General features: G+C 41.8%; 1 protein-coding gene across 7 annotated transcripts in view; it reads left to right on the forward strand.

Annotated features, from left to right (window-relative positions):
* The first annotated feature begins 9,140 nt into the window (after window positions 1-9,140).
* Window positions 9,141-26,965, forward strand: part of C10H11orf80 (chromosome 10 C11orf80 homolog) — a 114,711-nt gene continuing 96,886 nt past the window's right edge. For 4 of the 7 annotated variants that reach the window (XM_047693167.1, XM_047693168.1, XM_047693170.1 and 1 more), the window contains exons 1-3: window positions 9,141-9,268; window positions 11,345-11,486; window positions 17,688-17,741. In XM_047693167.1, the coding sequence (XP_047549123.1) occupies window positions 9,239-9,268; window positions 11,345-11,486; window positions 17,688-17,741 (226 nt within the window). In that variant the 5' untranslated portion in view covers window positions 9,141-9,238. Of the gene's footprint in view, window positions 9,269-11,344; window positions 11,487-17,687; window positions 17,742-23,998; window positions 24,072-26,965 lie in introns of those variants that run through there. The other 3 variants (XM_047693173.1, XM_047693169.1, XM_047693174.1) reach the window with 3 other exon arrangements.

A 26,965-nucleotide genomic window follows, 5' to 3' on the forward strand; every position in this document is an offset into this window, starting at 1 on the left:
GAGCAGAAGGCAGCGGCTTAACCCACTGAGCCACCCAGGCGCCCCCTTCTTTTTTTTTTTTAAGATTTTATTTATTTGACAGACAGAGATCACAAGTAGCAGAGAGACATGCAGAGAGAGAGGAGGAAGCAGACTCCCTGCTGATCAGAGAGCCCGATGTGGGGCTTGATCCCAGGACCCTGGGATCACGACCCGAGCCGAAGGCAGATGCCTTAACCCACTGAGCCACCCAGGAGCCCCAAAGTCCAGAGCTCTTAACAGAGTTGACGCACGCTGCTTACCTCTCCAGCCTCATTGCTCACCACTCCTCACTTGATATTCTATGTTCCCTAGACATAAGGAATCCATGTTTGAGTTTTTCCATTGTTTGTGGGATTTTGAACACAGTATTCCCTTTGGAAGCTCTTCCTTTTCCATTCACCTAGATTTTACTCATCTGTTATGTCTAAATTTAGGTGTCACTTCTGGACTCTAAGTCTGGGACAGGGACCTTCTGACAGCTCCCTGTGACTGGCACTGCCCATTGTGCTCCCTCTTAGATGGTGAACACTGGGAGAGAATGGAGGACATCCATTTCTCGGTTGTGTCCCCAGTAGAGCAGACATGTAAATATCTATGCAATATGTTGACGAATGACATAAAAGACTTTGGGAGAGAAGGGGATTCCTTGTTGTAAAATGATAAAACTAGATGTTTTCATATCACACAATGCACTTTCTGTTTTCTGTTTCTTTACCTTGAATCTATCTCCATCATTAAGCAGGAGCAAGTGCTTTTTAGAAGCAGTATCTTCTACATAGGGATGATATAGAAAGATCAGGGTCAAAGACTTGGGCTTTTGAATTCTTAACTAGACCTTTTGAAATTGATCATAGAGGGGATGTCCCTCAAGGGGGAGGAATAGAGAGAGAGGGTGAAGCACGCTTCCCACTGAGCAGGAAGTCTGATGTGGGCCTCAGTCCCAGGGCCCTGGGATCATGACCTGAGCCTAAAGCAGATGCTTAACTGGGTGAGCCACCTAGGTGCCCCTAGAGGGATTTTTTTCCCCTTCAGAAGTTTCTCTTTAAATATCAAGAGACAGAATATGACAAACCTACAGCTTAGAATTTATGCCATTATCTGGTGAAATGGGAAGGACATGTGAGTTTCCCTTCTACATAGAAATACAATCCTTTTTCAGTCTAGAGCAGAATTGGAAAAGACTAGAAAAAGAGCAAAAGGGTTTAGATGCACCTTTGGGCTCTGTTTTCTGTGCTCATCACAAACAACAGTAGACAGAAGAGGCTTATACTCCATTCCATTCTTAGAACTCTGAGAAGACAAAGCATTTCAAAGTACCCTGCGCTAACAAGGGACAGCTGCCACAGGGTAGAAGTGGCATTGTCATCTGTGTAGGTAAAGCAGGTCTGAGATAAATTGCATTTCCTCACTACCTACAGCCTAAACCTGAGTCTCCTTGGCTCCTTGACAGTTGGGGGAAATTTGAAAAGTTCCTTGGTGTCCAGCCCCTGAGGGTGTGAGGGTGAGCTGAGAGCCAGTTGACCATTGAGGATTGCTTTGGGGGGGGGGGGTGAACTTCCCAGTTGAGCTGAGGGCTGCATGACTCAAGCCAGGGGCCAGATGGAGACTCAGTAGTACCAGGAAGGGCTGAGATGGGAGCCACTGAGCTCCTCACGAAGCAGTCACTGTAACTTTCTAATCCACCCACCAGGGAACACTGTAGTAGCAAGTGCACTGCAGTGGCAATGGAGTCCAATGGCCAAGATCAAGTGAGGCAAGAGAAACAGAAGATGGCACTTGACCTTGATGCCCCTCCCTGATGTCAGCATGATATGTGAACCACCAACTAGAACACTGTGGGGAGAAAGAAAGAGAATCCTAAGAGACTGAGTTTAAAACTTGGAAAGATTGAGTTGTCTGGAATTGGCAAAGTTCATTATTTTTCTGCCATTAGTAGAAATAGGGGGTTGAAGAGGTAGGTTAAGAAATACAGGGATGCCTGGGTGGCTCAGTTGGTTGGACGACTGCCTTCGGCTCAGGTCATGATCCCGGAGTTACCGGATCGAGTCCCGCATCGGGCTCCCAGCTCCATGCGGAGTCTGCTTCTCCCTCTGACCTTCTCCTTGCACATGCTCTCTCTCATTGTCTCTTTCTCAAATAAATAAATAAAATCTTTAAAAAAAAAAAAGAAATACAGAGAATTGGGTGCCTGGGTGGCTCAGTCAGTTAAGTGTCTGCCTTCAGCTGAAGTCATGATCCCAGAGTCCTGGGATCGAGTCCTGCATTGGGCTCTCTGCCCAGAGGGGAGTCTGCTTCTCCTCTACCCTTCCTCCTTGCTGTGATCTCTTTCTCTCACTCTTTCTTTCTCTCAAATAAACAAAATCTTAAAAAAAGAAAAAGAAATACAGAAAATTGCATGTGTCCTCACCTGGGTCAATGACTTGAGGTTATAAACAAGCCTGGTGTAGAAAGTAAAGGTCAGAAATGTGGACTTATAAAGGAGAGTCCTGGTGCCTTACAAGGACTGACCTGATTTCCTGCCGACTGTGGACCAGGAAGCTTGTGTAACACAAGCTGAGGGCAAGATTTGCAAAGAATGATCATGTATTTGAAAGCAAAAGTCTGCAGATGAGTCAAGATAAAGTGTCAAGTCAAACCGGGTGTTCTGATGCTGGGGTGGGTGGAGGAGGGGCACAGAGGACAGACTACTTACTACCTGGAGCTCCCTTATATAGTGGAGAAAAGTCTAAGGTTCTAGGAGCCTTGAGGGTCACGTTCTGAGCTGAGCAACGTTGTGTGTGCCTGCTGTTGGTGACTAAACTGGAGACACCGGGACAGATTTGAGGACATGGAAGTATTACATCCATTTGTCTTCGTCCAGTTTGAATTCAAACCAGCAGTTTATTTATGGATCATCCCTCCCCAACTATTTTTAACTTGCAACCCTAAATACAATTAAGAACTGGACCTAAAAGCATGTTTGAATGATTTCAGCCCGTCTAGGAGCAGACTGGGATCAACCGCAATGCCAGTATCTTTGACTTTACCTGTCAATAACGAACCACTTCTTTTTCCTAAGAAGCTTCTGCCACAAAGCCTTGAGAATACACAAATCCTTTGAAAAAGTGTCTGATCACACCCATCTGCCAGAAATAAAGTTTGGCGGCATCTGCTTCATACTAACAGCTGAAGGGAAGTCTTTGGAGTTCTTTGATCAAATTGCACTGAGAAATGTGAGTTGTGTGGGAAACCTACAAAGAGTACATTTTTGGGTGCCAGAACCCAAAATGAGTAGACTTAGTGTACATCTTTGAAGCTGGAAACGTCTTAGGTCAGTTTTCCGTATTGTAGCCTAACTGTGCGGTAAATAGCTAGGTAGGTACACAGCTATAGCCAGTCATTTCGATGGTTATTGGCATCTGAAACTTCCCGATGGTTAAGACTCTGGAGTTTTATGGCCTTGTTGGAACCTGGGTCCATCATTTTCTAATTCTGTGATCTTGCATAAGTTATGTAACTTTGCTAAGTCTCAGTTTCCTCATCTGTAAATAGGGGATAAGTTTAAAGGAATTGTGGTGAGAAATTAGTGTATTTCAGGTGCAGATTAGGGCTCAATAAATGTTAGCTATTGTTATTATCATTATTTTACTTGTTTTGTATGCAGGCAAATCTTGCCTTAAGTAAAATGTCATGTAGGGAAATCTAGATTTGCATAAAAGTTTAATGGGAAAGAGCTTTGCATTACAACAAAATTCTTCAGTCTATGAAAGAAGCAATGACAGGGTTTCTTTGAGACAGTCAGCTTCTCTGTGTGTCTAAAACAATTTGATTCACACACAACTAGATTTACACAATGCATTAGGAACATAGCTAGTGTACAAAGCACAGGACATTTGTAATACAATCATTCAGGCCAGGTCTGAACCACTATGACAAGTTAACAATAACAATCCTGGGTATTCCCCTCTGTCCTTTATTAAAAGGATTAGGTGACTGCTCTGTGATTTCAAAGAGCAGAGCTGGGACCAACAGGTAGAAGATAGAAGTTCAATATAATGGAAAACTCCCTACCAAACCACTGCTGTCCAAAACTGGAATGGGTTGCTTCTGAGGTGGCAAATTTCCCAACACAAGATATTCAAGTAAAAGCAAGATATCAACTTGTCAGAACTGTTGGAATGACTATTACATAAAACAGGGAGGTGAATTAGGGCAGTGTTTCACAACCCTAAGCACACAAAATATATTGTGCAAACTAGATCAGTTCTCTACCTTGGATACCAAGGGTTGAGGAAGGAGGCAGAGGGAGGCTGTTCAGAGGAGGCATGGGGATAAAGGAAATGAGCTGGAAAAAAAAATATTGCTCCTCTGGTTGGGAAATACCAGATTAAATGACTTCTAAGATTTCCTCTAATTTAACGAGTATAGGGACTCCTGGCTGGCTCAGTTGGCAACTCTTTTGATTTTGGGGTTATAAGTTCAGAGCCCCATGTTGGGTGGAGAGATTACTTCAGGATTAAAAAAAATATCTTAAGGTGAGCCTGGGTGGCTCAGTCGGTTAAGTGTCTGCCTTTGGCTCAGGTCATGATCGCAGGGTTGAGTCCCACATTGGGCTCCCTGCTCAGTGGGAAGCCTGCTTCTCCCTCTCCCACTCCCCCTGTTTGTGTCCCCTCTTTCACTGTGTGTGTCTTTCTCTCAAATAAATGGATAAAATCTTTTTAAAAGCTCTTTAAAAAGTAAAGATTCCAAGACTCTCAAATTGTTTCACAGATGTTATTTTAACTATATTCCTGGGATAATTTTCCTATTTTAGTTGAGGAAAACTAGAACATAACACTGAAAATGAGTGGTAAAATAGGAAAAGAATTCAGACATCCTCGTCCTTTTAGTCTTTTGATCCCACAGCCTCTTTTTGGCTAGTGAGAAGGGAAGTTGAAGAAACAGAAGATGATGGTGGCCTTAAAGCTAGAATGGAGGAGATCAAGTCAGCTTCGGAGATAAAGGGAAAATCAGCTTCACCAAGGCTCTGTACTACTAGCTTTAAAGACTCCATACACCGGCATGCCTGGTAAAGTCCTTAGAGTACTGGAACCAGACAAAGATGGAACCAAGACTAAACTTGTGCAGTCAGTTCCTCTTGAATGTGGCTTCTAGAAGAAGAACCTTTTTTCCAGTTACCCCACTTGTCTTTCGAATAAACGGGATCATCTGGCCTTTGGACCAATAGACTTACTCAGCCATATGTGACCAGATCCTCTGCTGTTTCCATTCCTAAGATTTCTATGCCACAAAGAATATCTGCCATCCAGTGGACATCAGCTAGTGGGACAAACCCAACCCTACCTAGAGAGAAACTTAAAAGCCAATTAGAGAGCAGAACAAGCTGTGTGATATAGATTTTATTGTTATCTAGGAAGAGTAGAAATTAGACATTAACAGGGAAGGAATGAAATCTCCCAGGCTGGCCCGGGAACCTATTACTGATGGGTGAGGAATCAGACTCTGTGTACACAGGGGGACTGTCACCAGGAAAACCAGGAAGCTATCTGGTATCACAGTCATTCTAAAAGTAGAGGAAGGAAACATCAGGAAAAGGGGTGAGGAAAATAACACTCTAGCTATACAAACTCTAGTACTGTCTTGGGACAGAGTCATGCCTTTCCCCATAAGTCTCAGAATAAGGAAGGACACACGCTATAGCCAAAGAATTGGCACAAAAGTCAGCACCACTATGGCTACCAATGCCCCCACAACCGAACATACCTCTGCAAGAACATCCCTGTCTGACCCTGGATAGCAGAGGGAGGTGAGTAGAGAAGCTGCCCCAGATTCTGTGCTCCAGGTGGAGAAGGCCTCAAGAAGGTGAAGGGATGAGCTAATCTGAGCTTCCTGGCCCCATTTCCAAGGATGTGATTAGTGGAGAGGCACCTGGGACCTGCTCCATTTCAGGAAACCCGGTTATGGGAACTGGTGGGGGACAGACTTGGCTCAGGACCCAAGAGAAGGAGTTAACCCTTTCCTATTGCGTGTATGGGAAACAGCCTCTTTTAATAGTTTCCCAGGGGGAAATAAACTTCTCAAATGGATTTACTTCTGCATCAGCCTCATAAGGGAGACCACGGGGATATTTTCCACTTTAAGTTTCTATAGTCGATCTCTTCAGGGCCTCCTTAGGATGCTCTAAGGGAGCCTAAGCACAAGGTAGACCTAAGAGGTGTCTAGGAAAGATATCCACAGAGAGGGCACATTCGAAAGGGAAAGACAGCTTGGCAGTTCCTAAAATGTCACTGTTCATGGCAGCATTTCTTAGGATGTTCTTGGTTCCACTTAAATCCTTGGGCTTGGGTCAGAATCTTTAGATGGAGTCTCTTGTATCCAGACAGGGGATTTCTTCTCAGAATAAACAAGATGTTCAAAGCAGACACGCAACACTATTACAAATACTGAGATGGGCAGAGGAATACAAGCAGAATTAATATGGCACTAAGTGTAAGGACTGGGGATAACTGGCCCCCTGAAGACACCGATAAGACCCTGAACACCAGGGCTGAAAATGTCCAGAGCAGCTTCCAAAAGCTCCTTGGCTGACTTGGTTGACTAAGGTGACCTGAACCTTGCGCAGGTCACTTAATGTCTTTGGACCTCAAATTTCTTCATCTATTTAAGATAATTGATAACCTCTACAGCTCCTTCTGACTCTGACATTCTATTGCTCTGAGTATGGGGTCTGAGTAAAAACAATTTTAACAATGTGGAGCCCAATAGTGTATTAGTTACTAGACCCCAAGCAGGATGGGGGCACCCACTGATGGCTTAGGGAAGGTTTGGGAGCTGTGGCTCATTCAAACCTTAGTTTGTGGTAGAGGAGGGCATCTGAGTTCATTGGCTCCTTAGTTTTTGAATGGAGGGGCTGGACTTTCATGGTCATCTTAATGTTCCCATACTATAGAACTTTGAGACAAGCAATCATATTCAAGTGGGAGATGTACTGGGTAGCTGTAGGGGAGTGGAAAGAGGTGTTAAGGATCTTGTTTGTTTCAGATTCTGGCCCTGTCATTTACAACTCACTGTCATACAAGCTCTTCTTGGATCCTCATCTCCACGTTTTATAAAACAAGGACAACACCTTCCATACAATGTTGGGAGGATTACTTAAGATAAGTAAGAAAAAGTGAGGACCACTTAGCACAGAGTAAATGCCTACCAAATGTTAAGACTGCATCAAATCTTGCCTAAAGGGGGCACCTGACTAGCCCCATCAGTTGACTGTGGGGCTCTTGATCTCAGGGTCATGAGTTCAAGCCCCAAGTTGGGCATGGAGACTATGTTAAAAAAGGAAAAAAAAAAAAAAAAAAAAGCTTGCCTAACTGCACGAGTTTATACTATGGAAGTCCTGATGGCAGGCCCTCATATCGAAGGTTCCCTTCCTCACTTCTGCCTACATCCAGTATGGAAGGTGACTGTGTCCTCGGCCTCTGTCAGGCCTCCTCTGATTCTAGGATAGTGCTGGGTGTTCCACTGCAGGTTCATCCCTGAGGCTCACTCCAAGGCCAAGGGCTGGAAGCCAGGAAAACCAACTCATCTGAAGTACTTCTACATTGGAAACTGTTCTCCACCCTTCATTCCCAATGCCACTCTCAAGGTGGGGCAATTCCTACTGAGCCAGACTCTTTATGGGAAATGCTTTGAAAAGCCATCCTCAGAGCCTTGGTTCCTCACTGATCGATAGCGAATATAGTGAAGATAGTTAAGTATCTCACAAGATACTTGTGAGAGTGAAAAAACTTGTGTAATGAGCCAGTGGTGTCAGACAACATGCAGTCATTCAGCAAATGTAAGCTCCCTTCTCCTTGGCAACTCCTTTGCCTAAAGGAACACTGGAGAGAGAAGAGAGTGAAAGGGAGAGGCAGGTTCCAATGATTCCCCGAATGCCAGCTCTCTTATCAAGTCTGAGATGGTTTTGTGATGAATTTTCCAGAAATAAAAGCCACCTTTCTCCAGTAGGTCTTCTGTGAGCCACTGAGATGGAGAGGGTGGTCAGTGGTGCTGAGCATGGACTGGCCAAGATTCAGGTCTCAGCAGACATGTTCTTTGGAGTGGCAGGAAGGCTGTATACGGACCGGCATTCTGACAGCTCCCCCGTTTGTTCTGCCCAATCCTGGCTTTTTGGAGCTGGGGTGGAATAATTTCCCCTGAAGGACAGCAGCCAACACCCTGTCCCACCCTTCTCCTTGGGCAACTCTTTGCCACACAGGAATCTCTCTCACCTGTTTCTTTCAGCTGCCTGGGAACCAGCTGTCAGATTATCAGTTTGGGATCAAGCCCCGCTCACCTCGTCCCTCCCTGAACCTGCCCAGAGTCCAGCAGCTGGTCTGGAGTAATACCATCCTTCCAGCTGGGAACACTCTGACAACCCCAGAGCTTGTCTTGTCAGCTGGAGCCCGAGAAAGCCGGCTCCTGCGGTTGGCATAGTTAGGGCAGAGCCAAACGTGGGGCAGGGCCTATTCCCCCCGCGGGGGCCCTTCCAGGTCCTGCCTAGGGCTGGCCAGGCACCTCGGGATTAGGCTGGGGACGTGCGTGGGGCAGGTTGTCAGATAAAATACAGGACGCCCAGTTTTGAATTTCAGATGAGCGAATAATTTTTTAGTATACGTACGTCCCATATATTTCATGGGATAGATATATGCTTAAAAAAAATTTTTTTTAAATCTTAAATTCAATTTTAATTAGCTGTCCTGTATTTTTACTTGCTAAACCTGGGAACCAGAGGTTGGCCTAGGGCACTTGGGACAGCTCCCGCAGGAGGAGAGGCTGCTCAGGAGCCAAGAACCCGCTTGGGGATCCCGCACCCGGCCCCAGCAGCTTCTCCCAGCTAAGGGCTGCTCCTCCGCGGGACCGTGGGAAAAGTCTCTTTCCGGAGGAAGGAGAGCCTTGGCCTGGCCTCATTCCCGCTCGCCTCGAGCTTCAGTCGGCGCCCGCGGGTTCTCCCCAGCTCCGCGGCTGGCCCGCCCACGGGCCCTCGCGGCTCCCCGCACCTCTTCACCGCTCCTGGCAAGCCCCGGCGGTTCGCAGCCTGGGGGCGGTGCAACGCGAAGTGCGCAAGCGCGGCGGGCCGGTGGGCGGGGCGCGCGCGCGCGGGCGGGAAGAACGCCGAGCGGCCGGGCGTGGGCGCCCGCGGAGATCGACGTCCCGGCGGGCAGCCGGCGGTGGGCGTTGCTGCTGCTGCTGCCCTCGAGCCATGGAGGGCTCGGCCGTGGCAGTCTGCGAGGTGATGCCGGGGAGGGAGAGAAAACAGAGGACACTCTGGGAAGGGTTTTGTGAGGGGTCCGCGAAGTCTGGGCAGAGGGGTCTGGCGGTACCTGAGGTGGGAATGAGGTGCTTCGGTGAAAGCCCGCGGGCCCCACACGGGGCTGTGAGGAGCGAATGAGGGGGCCCCTGCGCAGGGAGGAACAGCCCCTCAGCTGGGGGGACGCCCCACCTGACAGCCCAGAAAACCGGGGCCCAGGAGGCTGAAGTGTTGGCCAGGCGTTAGCGGACCGGGGTAGGGCGTGGAGACCACCGGGGAGCCCCCCAACCCCGGGCCGAGGGGGCGCGCACGAAGGTCGCATGGGCAGCGGCGGGCGGAAGGTGGGAGCAGTGCGGGCGCAGTGGGAGGGAGCAAGAGTCGTGTGCAGCCGGCCGGAGGGCCACGGCGTGGGGCGCCTTCCTGGGTGGGGCCCCCGAGCCGTCGGGAGGATGGATGGCCCCAGGGCAGAAGCCTCCCGGAGCTCCGACCACCCCGCTGGCCCGAGAACCTTCCCGCCCTGGGGGGTGGGGCGGAAGGCCCGGCGCCGCCGCGCCACGTGGGTTCCCCCGGGGCAGCACCTTGCAGCCGCCACCTGATGCGATTCTCAGGCGCTGGTCTTGTAAAGGGGAACGAGGCAGAACAGAACCACAGGCCAGACGGGGCTGACCTGAGGGCACGCGAGAGTTCGCCCAGCGCTCTTGTCTCCTCCGCTGTGCTCAAAGGAAGTTGGAGGATTCGATTTTTACAGACGGCAGACGCTAGGCTAGAACCAAGGGCTTCTGACTCCCCGGCCAGTGTTCTTTTCCCAACCGCGCTCTCGCGGGTGAAGACAATGAGGGAAAATCTTAACAGAGGGGAGCACGCTGCGTCCGACGGTGTGTGAAGGAAGGGGTTAGATTGCAGGAACGCCTGGAAACCATTTTTATAAACTCTGGTACACATTAGGATCTTCATTCCCAAGGTCTCTTACTGAGATCTGTTTGCCTTTAAGAAAAGGGGTAGTTGGGGCGCCTGGTGGCTCAGTCGTTGAGCGTCTGCCTTTGGCTCAGGTCATGATCCCAGGGTCTTGGGATCAGCCCCGCCTCCGGCTCCCTGCTGGGCGGGGTGGGGGGGGGGGTTGGTGGGGAGCTGGTTCTCCCTCTCCCACTTCTCCTGCTTGTGTTCCCTCTCTTGCTGGGTCTCTTTGTCAAATAAATAAATAAAATCTTTAAAAAAAAAAAGAAAAGGGGTAATAATCTTCCCTATGGTACCTGAGTGTGGAAGTGAGAGTGTACTTTCATAAGTGATGGAGTTAAATACAGTATTTTTAAATTTGTCTCATCAAGATTGAATGTTTTGTCTAGACATCTTGGAAACCTTAAAACTTACATTGTGTGCAGTCTTCACTGCAGATGAACTTATTCGAAATAAAAGCTAATGTCTATTAACCACTTACTATTATATACGCAGAGCACCGTGTTAAGCACTTTGCTCTTATTTTGTTTACATTTCACAGAAGCCATACCTGGTAGTTTTGTCTTCATTTTGGTAAATGAGGAAGCTGAGGTAGAGAGGAGTTAAATAACTTGCCCAAGGTCACATGGCACATCAGGGATTCCGAGCCAGGCATCTGCCTCCAAATCCAGTGCTCTTAACTTGTATTCTGATCTTCAGAAATGATGATTTAATGAAAGGTAAAGATGATTCATAGCTGGATGCCAGTCTTATTCATAATCTTCATATTGGTTTTTACTTGGGGAGAAAAAAAAGAAACAGGAAAAACAAACTCCTACATAATTTTTCCAAATTATTATTTCCAGATGAACTTACCCTTTGAATAAAGCAATTTATTGTCTCCATTTCCTGTTTTGTTGGGCATTGTGTTAATTTCCTATGTCTCCTTTCTTATGTCACTTTCCTAGTTATTCTGTAGACACAATGTTTTGTTCTGAACAAAATCTAAATCTGACATTTTGCAAGCAAGAATATTTTTGGAAATTAAGATTGTTAACTGTGTCATAAATTTGATATTACCTTCATTTCTAAAGATTTGTTTTCTTTGAATTGTGCCCTTTTCAGATTTTGAAATTTTTAATAATTCACTGGAAGTGTGAAACAGCAGGAACATCAAAGGGAGCATTGCTAGAAGGACAGCTAGTGATTTCCATGGAAGCATTAAATTCTAAGCACCAAGCAAATACTCTTCATTGTGTAACAACTAGTAAGTAGATGAAGAAATATTGATTTTCTCTCTTTGTCTTGTTATGATTTGTTATATTTAACTTAAAATTTTAAGTTAGTCAAAATCTTTTATCACGTTATTACTTCAGGGTTATTCCATAGTTAAAAAAATAATTATGTAACAAGTATCTGGTGATAGATTTACAAGTGTGTTATATAGGAAAGGTGAGTACAATGACTCTTATCAGAAGACAATTTTACTGGCTTAAGAATTCTTAGAAACTGTCTCCTTCTTGCTCTTGGTTTTAACCTCCTCTTTCATAGCAAAATTACATTACGTTGAAATTTATCCTCTTTTACATGTCCAGCCTTTGATAGTTGGAAGAGAGACTTCCAAAATAAAGAAAAAGGAGAAGAAATAATGATGAATGGTGCATACCTTAAAAATCCCAACTTGCAGTTAGTTTGAAAATAAACCTTTTCTATTTGGCTCTTTTAAAAATATATGTTTTATTTATTTATTTGACAGACAGAGATCACAAGTAGGCAGAGAGGCAGGCAGAGAGAGAGAGGGAAGCAGGATCCCTGCTGAGCATAGAGCCCAATGTGGGGCTCAATCCCAGGACCCTGAGAACATGATTGGAGCCGAAGGCAGAGGCTTAACCCACTGAGCCACCCAGGCGCCCCTTCCATTTGGCTCTCATCCCCTCATTATTTCTGCATATACTCTTGAGGGAAAGGTGATGGTCCCTGGAACAACTAATTTTCTTCAGTTTTTGAAGCAATAACTTGTTTGTGTGTGTGTGTGTGTCTAGGTTTACTGAAGGATACTTGGGGATGAAATTATCCCGTGTGTGTGTGTGTGTGTGTGTGTGTGTGTGTGTGTGTGTCTTTAGGTTTACTGAAGGATACTTGGGGATGAAATTATCCCGTGTGTGTGTGTGTGTGTGTGTGTGTGTGTGTCTTTAGGTTTACTGAAGGATACTTGGGGATGAAATTATCCCGTGTGTGTGTGTGTGTGTGTCTAGGTTTACTGAAGGATACTTGGGGATGAAATTATTCCATCAGCCTTAGGGGAGTCATCCTGAGTACCAGCTGAGACTGAATAGTACTTTAGACTCTACAAGACATTGTGTCACTGAACTGGAATGCCCTGTCTTCTCTTTGGATACTAGCAGTAAACATCCTTGAGAGAAATATGATAGGTTGGTTTGCTCTTATTGTGCATGAACTCCATTCTGACTGGACAGAGTTCCCACCATGCATAATAGAGTTTGGGTTAGCTAGATAGCTACGGTGATGCTGGTCTGTATATGATTGTGTTAGTTTATGAATTGATTCTAATCCAATAAACTGGCCAACGTAGCAGGGTTGATTTCACTCAAAGTGGAGGACTTGAGCCATAGTAGTAGCTTTTGGCAAAAAAACCAATTCCATAGGCATTTTGAGCTTAATGGATTTGTTCAGACCATGTGAAATAATAGGGACCTTTCTATTGTCTTATTGTCTCTCATCTTTATGTAATAATTTTCATAATTTTTTGGTAGAAGAAGGGGTGGTACATGTTTATCATAAAGCATTCCAACATTACAGACACATGTATTATGGAAAGGGAGACTTTCTAGTCATCCCTTGAGATAATTACTAATTAACATTCAATATGCATTCTGCTAGATTTTTCTATGTGTAAATTCATAGCCTCTCACTATGAGAGAGAAAAAGCCAGATTGTGAATCTTCTGGGATGGAGGGGTAAGAGAGGTATCTCAGCATTTAGTCTTTATGTTCATTCAGGCCAGTTATTTTTAATACAACTTTGGTCCTCAACTCAAAAACCCATACTTTGTCTTTATCAAAGGATAACCCTTTCTCCACCGCCTGCCAAGGTTAGGAAGGGTCAGTCCCTAGAATGCTAGTGGAGGAAAGCATCTAAAGACCTGGCTACTTCTTAAATTCATTTTTTCAACTAACTCTCCTTATTTTAGCTCCCATCCCACCTCTAATTCCAAAGGTTCCTGTTTCTACCATTCCTGAATCTTTGGGGGATTTTGTTGTGTCATTTGGATTGTTCCTTGGCCTTTCTCTTTTTTGGATTATAATTCAATTTCTAAGGTCCCCTGAATCCTATCCCACTTGTCCTTCTGCTTTGCAGTTTCTAGAATTTAAATATCATCATCTTTGTTTCTTCTCTGTCCTAGTCAGTTTATTCCTCTAAAAAAATACCCCTTCTGTTGTTTTATTGCAGTTTCAGGAGGTGGTAGAAATAATGGGTATGTTCAATCTGTCATCTTTTTAAAGATTTATTTATTTATTTTAGAGACAGGAGTTAGAGAGCTAGCTGGGGAAGGGCAGAGAGAGAGACTCTGAAGCAGGCTCCATTCCATGCCCAGCATGGAGCCCCAAACAGGGCTCTATCTCATGACCCTGATCAGAATCATGACCTGAGCTGAAACCAAGAGTCTGAGGCCTGACCGACTGTGCCACTCAGGCGCCCCTTAGTCTGTCATCTTTGCTTGAAACTATGAAGTGGTATATTTGGTCTGAAATCTCTGATGATGAAAAACCATGTATTAGTTTTCTAGGACTGCTATTAAAAAGTACCACAAACATAAAATAAGTTTATTCCCTCACAGGTATGGAGGCCAAAAGTCTAAAATCAAGGTCTAAGTAGGGTTGGTTCCTTCTGGAGACTCTGAGCAAGGAATCTATTCCATGCCTCTCTCTTTTCCTTTGTTGATTGCCAGCAAGATCTTGGTGTTGGCTTGTAGGCCTCTCACTTCGTCTCTGCCTCTGCCTTCATGGGATAGTCTCCCTCTGTGTTTATCTGTGTCTGTGTCTTCATGTAGGCTTCTTAGAAGAACACCAGTTGGATTTAGGTCCACCATAACCAGTATGACCTCATCTTAATTTGATTACATTTGTGAAGACCCTGTTTCAAATAAAGACATATTCACAAGTACTGGGGCTTAGTTCTTCAAAATCTCTTTCAGAAGCGCAAAATTCAACTCACAACATGAGCAAATTTTATTGCTAGAATGACCCGTCTATGAGAAACTGAAGAGATCACTATAGAGTTTTTCCATCAGTAATTGCTGAAGTCTTTAACACATTATTTATTGCAGTGTTTTTCGTAGTGTGCTATAGTATGTTTATAGGAGTTGTGAGGAAGGAGTTTGTATTCATATAAATTTGGGAAATGCTGATGAAAATCAAATGAGGGGTGCTGGGGTGTCTCGGTTAAGCAACTGACTCTTGATTTTGGCTCCAGTTATGATCTCAGGGTTGTAAGAGTGAGCCCTACATTGGTCTCTGCACTGGGTGTGGAACCTGTTTAAGATTCTCTCTCTCCCTCTACCCCCCCACCTTCCCCATTTGGTCTTGAAAAAAAAAAACCATTAATTGAGTTTCATTATATCTTCTCAAAACCTTTGATATGCCACTGTAGACTATGAATCTTCAAAAATGGGCAATAGTATTCAGTATTTCCCAAACATATTTGACCTCATAGCTCTTTTTAAAAAAAAAAAAAACATCATTTGCTGTTCTTTAGAGAGAATTTTGGGGAATGCTGTTGCTTTATTTTTTATTTTTTTTAAAGATTTCATTTATTTATTTGACAGAGAGATCACAAGCAGGCAGAGAGGCAGGCAGAGAGAAGAGGAAGCAGGCTCCCTGTTGAGCAGAGAGCCCGATGTGGGGCTCGATCCCAGGACCCTGAGATCATGACCTGAGCTGAAGGCAGAGGCTTAACCCACTGAGCCACCCAGGCGCCCCAATGCTGTTGCTTTAAAAATGATGTTTTACAGATAAGTCTGTGTTGTTATCTTTGCATTTGAAGGATAGCTCTTCATTACTTTAGTACACGGACATTAGAAAGATAGCTGAAAATTGGGGGCCGGAAGGGGTGTGGAGCAGGCAGGATAATTGCTCTCTGAGTACATTCACTGAAAATGACCCATTTTCTTTTCTTTTTTTTTTTTTTTTTAAGATTTTTGTTTATTTATTTGACGGAAAGACAGAGCACGCACACAAGTAGGGGGAGCAGCAGGGAGAGGGAGAAGCAGGCCTCCCACTGAGCAGGGAGCCCAATGTGGGACTCGATCCCAGGACCCTGGAATCATGACCTGAGCTGAAGGCAGCCGCTTAACTGACTGAGCCACCCAGGTGCCCTGAAAGTGACCCATTTTCAACAATAGTTGATATGGTACTTGTTAAAATTAAAAAAGAATGTTTGAGGGCGCCTGGGTAGCTCAGTCCGTTGGGTGGCTGTCTTCAGCTTGGGTCGTGATCCCAGGATCCTGGGATCGAGTCCCACATCGGGCTCCCTGTTTGGCGGAGAGCCTGCTTCTCTCTCTCCTTCTGCCTGCCACTCTGCCTACTTGCGCTCTCTATCTCTCTGTCAAATAAATAAATAAAATCTTTAAAAAAAAAAAAAAGAATGTTTGAGGAGACAGTGTGACATATGCAATTGAGAAATATCGTGGATGCACTGTGAGGTATATAGGTTGTATTTTTTTTTTTTCTTACTAATGTTCAGTTCCTCAGTAATCACTAGTGTAGGCCTGCTACCATCTGCCATCCCTGTCCCCGTGATCCGCTCTCAAGTTAGAACCAGTGTGTGCCTATGAAGAATGTTAAGAAAAAAGAGAATATTTTTTAAAAAAGATTTTACTTATTTATTTGACAGAGAGAGCACAAGCAGGGGGAGTGGCAGATGGAGAGGGAGAGGCAGGAAGCCTGATGTGGAGCTCCATCCCAGGATCTCAGGATCATGACCTGAATTGAAGGCAGATGCTTAACTGATTCAGCCACCCAGGCACCCTGAGATGATTTTTTTTTTAAAGATTTTATTCATTTATTTGACAGAGAGAGAAATCACAAGTAGGCAGAGAGGCAGGCAGAGAGAGAGGGGGAAGCAGGCTCCCTCCTGAGCAGAGAGCCCGATGCGGGGCTTGAATCATTCAAAATCTGGAAATGTAAAGCCCTGTTCTTTTTTTTTATTTTAAGGATTTTATTTATTTATTTGACACAGAGAGAGAGATCAGAAGTAGAGAGAGAGGAGGAAGCAGCCTCCCCACCAAGCAGAGTGCCCGACGCCAGACTCAATCCCAGGACCCTGAGATCGTGACCTGAGCTGAAGACAGAGGCTTGATGCACTGAGCCACCCATGTGCCCTAAAGCCCGGTTCTAATAGAATTTCAGTAGAACTTTTTGTGATGACAGAAATGTTCTATATCTGTGCTGTTCAGCACAGTAGCCATTAGCCACACCTGGCTAATGACCACTTGAAATACGGCTAGTGTGACAGAGGAATCTTATTTTTCATTTGTTTTAATTTAGCTAAATTTAAATTTAAATAGCTACATGTATCTAGTGGCTACTGTATTTGGACTGCACACATTTAGAGAACGATTGCCTCTCACTGTTGTTCAGTTCTTCTCAGCCTCTTTCCCCTGCTTGAGGAATACACATTTCTAGAGAGAGAGACACACACATTTTCATTGGTTCCTATAGCAGCAATTCTTAGATTCTTAACTGTGGGTTAACCCTCTGGGGGAGCGATGTTCAATTTAGAAAAAGTCTCTAGATGGTTCTGAGGGCTTAGGTACCTGCTTCATTTTTCATCCTCTTCCCCTGAGGAATCATTGCTCTAGGGGCACCTGGCTGGATCAGTCAGTTGAGCATGTGACTCTTGATCTCAGGGTTGTGAGTTTGAGCCCCACATTGAGGGGTAAGAGTTTACTTAAAAAATTTTTTTAAAAAGATTGTTGGTCTAAATGTTCTGATGTTCAGAGTTAGAACTCTAGATATGAAGAATTCTTACCTGATAGTCTAATATTTTCCACTAGAGAATAAATTATTTAAAAGGGCCAAATTTTTAAATTGAATCTTACACTGGAATGTGGGTTATTGGCATGATATATTCTGATTACTAGCTATAGTTTGCAGTCTTCCTATAATCATTTTCTCTCAGGAATAGTAATACCTAAAGAAGCAGTCTTGGTATTGGGTATAGGTGAAAAGACTTGCCATTTAGTTCTCATCTCCAAAAAGTTATTCTGCCAGAGAGTTGTTATAGCCTCATAATGCTTCTTTGGTGTCTCCATTTTTAATAAACCCATTACAAAGTGGTCACCTTTTTTATGTTCTGTATCTATAAACTGTTTTTAGGCTCCCATTAGATTCTTTAGATAAATCTGTTTAATTGTTTGTGATATTTCTTTGTATTCTGTTTCTTACAGTTGCTTCTGCAGGAAGCATTTATGGTGGTTTGGTTCTCAAGAAGTTCCTAAAAGGTAAAGAAAGAATTACTCTACTTTCCTGAGATTAAGTCTCTTCCTGACAGTGAATTTGGTATTTTCTAAAACAGACAAACTGAAAGATAGTGTTGCCAGATTTAGCAAATAAAAATACAGGATGCCCATTTAAATTTTAATTTCAGATAAACAATGAGTAATTTTGTAGTGTAAGTGTGCCATGCAATATTTTGTCCTGTATTTTATCTGGCAATCCTACAGAAAGATGATGTATAAAATTGTATAGATACAGGAATGAACAAGATACCTAGGTCTCTAACTTCTCTGAATACTCTCTATACAACTTCAGGCAAAATTATCACAGATACAAAATAAAATTTTTGGTAAAGTATTTGTTTCCTTCTACCTCAAAGAAATAATGTGTGGAGAAGGCTTTACTATAAATTGTTTTGGCCAGTTTTAATACTGTACTCCACATGCCAAAGTTGGTGTGGTTTAGGAAGTTTTGGTGACCCTGATTTTAGCTCTTCTTTCCTTTGACTTGAGAATAATCTAAAGCAAAAGGATATACATTTATTTTAAGGAGATCAAAATGATCTGAGAAATGTTGTGCTTTCATGTTTATCTTCTATAGTTGTGTGGTTTGTAAATTATCCAATGGGCCTTTTCCTAAAGTGTGGTTAATTTACAAATTTTACAAAATTTTTTTCTTGCAAGCTTATACCTTTTATTTAAAAAAAAATTTTTTTTTAATTAACATGAAATATCGGGGTGCCTGGGTGGCTCAGTCACTGGGCATCTGCCTTCGGCTTGGGTCATGGTTCCAGAGTCCTGGGATTGAGCCCTACATCGGGCTCCCTGCCTAACAGGAAGCCTGCTTCTTCCTCTGTCTTCCTCTGCCTGCTTCTACCTCTGCTTGTGTTCCCTCTCTTGGTGTGTCTCTCTCTGTCAAATAAATAAATAAAATCTTAAAAAAAAAACATATAATGTATTATTTGTTTCAGGATACAGGTCTGTGATTCATCAGTCTTACACAATTCACAGCACTCACCATGGCACATACCCTCTGTGTGTCCATCACCCAGCCGTCCCATCCCTCCCACCCATCTTCCCTCCAACAACCCTCGGTTTATTTCCTGAGATTTAAGAGTCTCTTATGGTTTGTCTCCTTCTCTGGTTTCATATTGTTTCATTTTCCCCTCCCTTCCCCTATGATCCTCTGTCTTGTTTGTCAAATTCCTCTATCAGTGAGATCATATGATACTTGTTTTTCTCTGTGAGGTGAGTTTTTCCACCTTGTCATTTTGTCCAGAGAAGAACAGATGAATGAGAGAACAAAATGCTAAAAGGGTAACAATGACCCCAGAAGAATATACACAAAACAAATCAGAAGAGACCTTCTAGAAGGTGGTCACTTTTCTGTTCATAGGATTGTTGCTCTTCTTTTCTTTATCTCCTGTTGAGTTTGTAGCCTGTTCAGAATGATTGGATAACTATCTAGCTGTATTCCTGGGACCAGAAAAAATTTAGGTCTCCTGCTCCTCCATCTTGCTCCTCCCTACAAAATAATTAAAAAAAAAAAAAAGACTATTTATTTATTTATTTGACAGAGATCACAAGAGTCAGACACTTAACCAACTGAGCCATCTAGGTGCCCCCGTATCCTAGATTCTTAATGGACCTCAGCTTTTTGCTCTGTGAATCTTATTTCTTTCTTTTAAAAATTTTTTATTATTTATTTTTTTAAAAGATTTTATTTGAGAGAGAGAGCTTGTGTGGGAGTGAGGGAGCATGAGCTGGGGTGAGAGGAGGGCCAGAGGGAAAGGGCCAAGTAGACTCCATCAAGAAGGGAGCCTGATGCGGGGCTCAATCCCAGGACCTTGGACCATGACCTGAGCCAAAGGCAGATACTTAACTGACTGAGCCACCCAGGTGCTCCCCCATCTTAGGTTCTTCTTGGTGTGCACACATTTGAAGGCAGTAATTGTGGTGGACAATAGCTCCATAACAAAAATTCTGTGAAACCTTGGGTAGAATGTTCTCCTTGTGGTAATCATCATAATGATGATTCATTGAGCATTAACTATACACTTAGCTTTGTGTTTGACATGGAGGGGTTATAGAGTTGATCAAGACAGATTTGGTGTCTTCCTTATGCATATACCTAAGATCTTTTAATCACTTAATTCTACTGCCTCCCAAAGCCTATGTCTGGAAGAAAAGGAGAATCAGCTTATTGTCCTGGAGAGTCTGCTCTAATTCTAAAACTTTGGGAAGCCTGAGTCCAGCTTTAAGAATCATGAGTTAACTACCTCAAAACCATCTAGCCTATTTATCAATCTTTAGTCCTCTTCTTTTTTGAATTCTGCCATTTGGGTGATCAAGGAATGGAAAGATCATTCTTAATGCCACTGCTTTAGTTAATATGTGTGAAAATGCTTTGGAAGAAGTGCAAATCCACGTAAATAACAGGGAGTATGTTGTTATTAGCACTAAGGAAGTAATAGGAATATTTCCTGAAACATAAGCCTATACTTAACACGCCTGTACAGTCAGTGGTCAGGTTGTATCTAATACAATTTCTTCAATTAATATTTGTGAAAGTGCTTTGAGAAAAGTGAAAAACCTATGTAGGTACAAGGGAATGGATTTATTATCATTCTTAATACCTGGAGAGAAGATTTTGAGTTGAATTAGGGTATGGAATAACCACCTGTTATTATGTTAATACAAAATTTAAACAGTGTCATGGTAACTTAGTTTTAATTCTTTTAAAAGCTCACAGCAATTTTATGCATATTTATTTATTTATTTTTATATCCTTGGTGATAAGGTATAGGTGGCTAACTTTTTGTACTACATATCAATTAGACAATAAAAATTGAGTCATTTAATCATAGTTAATCACATTTAATAGCCAACTTCAGCCTGTCTATTTTCCAGGCTCATAATACTAACCTCCAGTCAATAATGCTATTAATTTTTACTAATTAGTAATAAAAATGACTCAGTAAAACTCACAAAGGAAATTGTCCAAGTTTAAGATTTAAATCCCTTAGCTCCCTGGTTTATGCACCATTAACTATGGCTTTATTACTATGGTTATTTGTTTAGGATTCCTGTAACATTATTAATGAATTGCTTTATTTTTTTAAAAGATTTTATTTATTTATTTGACAGAGGGAGATCACAAGTAGGCAGACGGAGAGGGTGGTGGGGTTGGTGGGGGTTGGAAGCAGGCTCCCTGCAGAGCAGAGAGCCCGATGTGGGGCTTGATCCCAGGACCCTGAGATCATGACCTGAGCCCAGGGCCCTAAGATCATGACCTGAGCCGAAGGCAGAGGCTTAATCCACTGAGCCACCCAGGTGCCCCATAATGAACTGCTTTAAGTCCATTCACAAGTCTTTACACTGTTTAATTAGCTTCATTAGAAAGTCTCTGATGGCTGATTGATTAACCATCAGATTTCCAGATGTTAAAAAAATTACTTATCTATATAAAATTAATGGTATGCCTCTGAATTCACTTTAACTATTTTGTTCTCTTCATTGCTTGGTTGTTGTCTCTCAGTGCCTAAAATAAGGTCTGATCTCTCTTTGGGGAACTGTGCTGTTGTAGAGCCATCCACCTTCAATTTTCTTTACCTTCAGTCTGTTCTATCAGGATTGTATAGGTATTTTTCACTGGCTCTGGAATACTTCTATTTGTATACAAACAGGCTCTTATTTTGGGTTGTTTTATTTATGTTGGAATAAGAAGTAATCAAGATAATCTCTCCATTTTACTTCCTCTGTAATGGTTTATGTTCTCTTTCTTACTCACTTTCTTCTCTTCTTCCTAACTGTTCTTACTTTTATCCAGAAAACATTTAATTGAACATCCACCTTGCCACAGGAAGTCATAGGGAGAGGTAGATCTGAAAATAAAATGTAATGTAATTATCCCATACTATACCAGAGTATAGTACTATAATGGAGGTTTGTAAATTCAAGGTGCTTCTTTGGTAACCTAGAGGATAATCCTTAAAGTTCAGTCATCCATATACCTTTCTTCCATTCATTATTCTGTATTATTTTTCTGTATTTACTTCAGATAGCTTTTCTACTTTTAAAGTTTTTTTTTTTTTTAAGATTTTATTTATTTATTTGACAGATCACAAGTAGATGGAGAGGCAGGCAGAGAGAGAGAGAGAGAGAGAGAGAGGGAAGCAGGCTCCCGCCCGATGCGGGACTCGATCCCAGGACCCTGAGATCATGACCTGAGCCGAAGGCAGCGGCTTAACCCACTGAGCCACCCAGGCGCCCACTACTTTTAAAGTTTTAATATCAATTCTATGCTGATGAGATTTATTTTTTTTCCTATCACTAATATGTTTTCAGCTTTGATTGTCAATTAAACTATTGTTTATATTCCACTTGAAGGTTCCTTTGAAATATATGTGCAACATATCTGAAATGGGTTTCATTTTCTTGCTAACTTGCTCTGTAATGTCTCCATTTCTTTCAATGATACTAACATTCATAATTTTCCAAGCTTATAAATTTTGAGGGTTTTTTGGCATCTTCTTTTTTCTTTTCTCCGTTATCTAATCTTATTGAATTTTTGTTAGTTTTCCTTTTATTGTATAGAACTATTATTTATTCAATTATATATGAATTTAAATATTTCTTTAAGTTCCTATCTTGATGACTCCCAGTTGCTTATTAGGATAACACCTCAGACCAGATGCTAGGTCTCTGTCAATTAGAATAACTTCTGTACTTTGAAGGATGGTGTCCATTAATATAGATAAATTCTTAAGTGTTTAAAAATTCTCATTACTTCATATTGATATATGCACTATTATTCTGCATGATATGCTTATCTATTTATATATAGAAATCCATTTTATATCCATTATATATCTACTTACCCATTTATCTAGAACTACTTCTATCATAAAAATCTATTTAGCAAAACATGATGATTTTAGTTTATACTTCTTGTCCAGATTTACTTCCTATCATGTCCTATGCTAGTGAAGAAAAGTAAAAAGAAGAAGGGTAGAAGAGAGTGATAAGATGAGGGAATATGAAAAATCTTGTGTTTATAGGTCCCTGTTTTGCTGTTTCTTTCATTCTATTATTTTGATTTCTTTTTTATTTTTTAATTAGCTCCTCCTCATTCCCATGTTTATTGACATAATTTAACTCTTGTAAAATACAGCTTAACCGGTCATGTTCAAGTGTTTTTCCCAAGTCAGAAAATTTACAGCCTTTTTTTTTTTTTCCTTCAGAAAGAAAACTAGATAAGAATACTAATCCTTGAAAGTAGGGAAGACATCTGTGCTATTGATGTATGGTTATATGATTATGATAGTCTAGTTTTTGCCTCTTCTCTGTTGTCTTCCCTTTTGCTGTCAGGGAGATTTTATAAAAAAGTTTAGTTTAATTTTGTCCTCTTTGTTAATATGTTGTGAAAGGAAGTGGAAAGTCATGCTTTTTGTACATTAGAGAGATTGATGGGTCCAGGCTTGCTGATCACTGAGTGAGAAATTCATGATGGTGAACTCTTGGATGTCTGACCTAATACATATTTTTAAATCTGAAATTCTCATATTCAAAGATTAAATTCTATTTTAATTTTATATCTTACAAGATCACAAAGTCTAAGACTCAGTACTCATCTAATACTTTTTCCCCAGGAGCTCATTTTATAGACATGATCTCATTCATTCTCCAGAGGTAGGTCAGACTTAAGTGTTATCATTTCTTTTTCTGAGATGAGGAGACTGAACTTTACCTCAGCCTCATATATTAAATTTAGAAGTAAGGGAAGAATTTGTGGGGTCATAGGTCATTGGTTACCCAGTGAGTCCACATTTAATCCTAAAACTTTTGGTACATCCAAAACAGTCTCTTGCTGCTAAATTTGCATAACATGTAGCAAGATTTTGTAAAGAGAAGATTGGAGATCAAGAGAATTACTAAATTCTCTTATATAAAATTATATAAATTCTCATATATTAAAATAAATGAATTTGTTAGGATTCCTGACTAACTCAGTCTGTGGAACATGCAACTCTTGATTTCAGGGTTGTGAGTTTGAGCCCCATGGTGGGTAAGGAGATTACTTAAAAAATAAAATCTTTAAAAAAGTGAATTTGTCATCTTTTGCTTCCTTAATATTTCTTTTCTCTTTTCCCTGTTAAATGTATATAATCATACTTCACTATTGAGAATATATTCAAGATTTGATATGAAGGGAAAGGAGATGGAAAAAACATGAACATTGACATGTTTCTTTTCCTTTTGAGGTAGGGTAGGTAGAGGGAGAGGAAAAGGAGAGCTCTTAACATCAGAGATCCTGGGAGTTGGCTCATCCTCTAGGCAAGTGGCTTTTATTCAGTAGTTAGTGGGAGCTAGCCTGCATTGTACCTGTTTTGGCTTAAAACCCTTGGACTGTTGTTACCCCTCATTGTGTAATCAACTGGGCACTTATTGCTCCAACTCTGGCTTCTTGGGTTATCATATCGCTTTCATCTCCATAGTAGACCATGTTAGCAGCCTATGGCAGTGAATTTGGCTGGTATGGGAAGAAGGGACATTTTGAGTATTATTTCCTGAGTAGACTTTATGGTTACCCACTTAGCACATTTAAAAAAGTCATATGACACGGTATATAACAGTTAACTCAAAATGGGTCAAAGACCTAGATGTAAGAGCTAAAACTATAAAACTCTTAAACAAGAAAATATAGGTGTAAATCTTCATAGGACATTTAAAGCACAAGCAACCAAAGAAAAAAATAGATAAATTGGATGTCAACAATATTAAAATCTTTTGTATTTCAAAGAGCACTATCAGGGGGCCTGGGTGGCTCAGCCATTGAGGGGCTGCCTTCAGCTCAGGTCATGATCCCAGGGTCCTGGGATTGAGCCCCACATCCATCTCCCTGCTCCGTGGGAAGCCTTATTCTCTCTCTCCCATGCCCCCTGCTGTGTTCATTCTCTCCCTGTGTCTCTGTAAAATAAATAAAATCTTAAAAAAAAAAAAAGAGCACCATCAGGAAAGTGAAGAGATAATTACATGATGTGATGGAAGTGTTAGCTTAGGCTAAGGCAGTAATCGTTTTGGAACATGTAAGTATCAGATTTATAGGTTGTGCACCTTAACCTTACACACTGTTATATAGCAATTGTACCTCAATAAAACTGAGAAAAACAATTTAAAAAAAGAGAAAAAAGACAACCTACATAATGGGAGAAAATATTTTCAAATCAAGTATCTGATAGGAGTCTAATATCCAGAGTGCCAAAACAACTTTTACAACTCAACAATAAAAAGACAACTAATTTTAAAATAGGGAAAAGATCTGAATAGATGTTTGTTATGAATTGAATGTTTGTGTCCTCCCAAAATTCATATGTTGAAGCCCTAATCCCCAATGCAAGGGTATTTGGAGATGAGGCCTTTGGGAGGTAATTAGGGTTAGATTAGGTCATGAAGATGGGACCTTCATGATGGGATTAGTGCTTTTTTTTTTTTTTTTTAAGATTTTATTTATTTATTTGGGAGTGAAGAGAGAGCATGAGAGGAGAAAAGATCAGAGGAAGAAGCAGATTCCTCATGGAGCTGGGAGGCCGGCGTGGGACTCAATACCTGGACTCCGGGATCATGACCTGAGCTGAAGGCAGTCGCCCAACCAACTGAGCCACCCAGGTGCCCCTGGGATTAGTGTTTTTATAAGAAGAGGAAGAAAGAGAAATATCTCTCCCAAGTGCACCTACCCAGGAAAAGCTATGTGAGGACATAATGAGAAGGCAACTGTCTGCAAGCCATGAAACGTGCCCTCACTGGGAACTGAATTGTTGGCACCCTGACACTGGACTTCTCAGCTTTCAAATCCATGTGAAGTAAATTTCCACTGTTTAAGCCTCCTAGTCTGTGATATTTTGTTATGGCAGCCTGAGCAGGTGAAGACAACGTTTATCTATATAAATGGCCAATAAACCCATGAGAAAATGTTCAACATCTTTTTAGGGAAATGCAAACCAAAACCATGAGAGGCGCTGGGGTGGTTCAGTCAGTTGAGCATCTGCCTTTGGCTTGGGTCATGATCTAGGGATCCTGGGATTGAGCCTCCACATCGGGTTCCCTGCTCAAGCGGGGAGCCTGCTTCTCCCTCTCTCTCTGCCCTTCCTCCCCACTCGTGTGTCTCTCTCTCAAATAAGTAAATAAAATCTTAAAAAAAAAAACCCATAATGAGATACTACTTGATACCCTACTAGTATGACTGTAATAAAAAAAGTAACAAGTATTGATAAGCATATTAAGAAATAGGGACCCTTGTACTTTGCTGGTAGGAATGTAAAGTGGTGCAACCACTTTGAAAAAACAGTTTGGAGGTTCCTCGAAAAGTTAAACATAGAGTTATCTTTACTCAGCAATGTCCACACAAAATCTCATGCATTAATATTTATGGCAGCATTATACATAATAGCCCCAAACTGAAAGCAACACAAATGTCCGTTAATTAATGAGTGAGATGTGCTCTATTCACACAGTGGAGTAGTATTCAGCCATTAAAAATAATGAAGTCTTGGTATATGTTACAACATGGATGAAAATTGGAAATATGCTAAGTGAAAGAAGCTGGATACAGAAGGCCACACATTGTATGATTCTATTTATATGAAATGTCCAAAGAGAGTAGAGGGAGAAGGGAGAAATGGGGGGTTAGTATTAATGGGTATGAGTTTTTCTTCTTGGAGTAATGAAAATGTTCTGGAATTAGATAGTGGTGATGGTTGTATAACCTTGTGAGTGTACTAAAAGGCACTAAGAATAGTGAAATATATGGTGTGAATTATATACCAGGTTTAAAATAAATCCCCCCCCCCACCAGTGTTTATGGCAGTACTATCCATGGTAGCCAAAATATGGAAAGAGCTCAAATGTCCATTGGCTGATGAGTTGTTAAAGATATGATGTACACACACGCACATGCACGCACACAGGCTGGAATATTCCTGAGCCATCAGAAAGAATGCAGTCTTGCCATTTGCAACATCATGGATGGAAATAGACTGTATTATGCCAAGTGAAATAAGTTAGAGAAAGACAAATACCATATGATTTCATTTGTGGAATTTAAGAAACAAAACAGATGAACATAGGGGAATGGAAGGAAAAATAAGATAAAAACAAATGGAGGCAAACCATAAACTTTTCTTTTAATTTTTAATTTTTTATTAACATATAATGTATTATTTGCCCCAAGG

Source organism: Lutra lutra, chromosome 10 (genome assembly GCF_902655055.1).
Source record: "Lutra lutra chromosome 10, mLutLut1.2, whole genome shotgun sequence".
Classification (NCBI taxonomy): domain Eukaryota; kingdom Metazoa; phylum Chordata; class Mammalia; order Carnivora; family Mustelidae; genus Lutra; species Lutra lutra.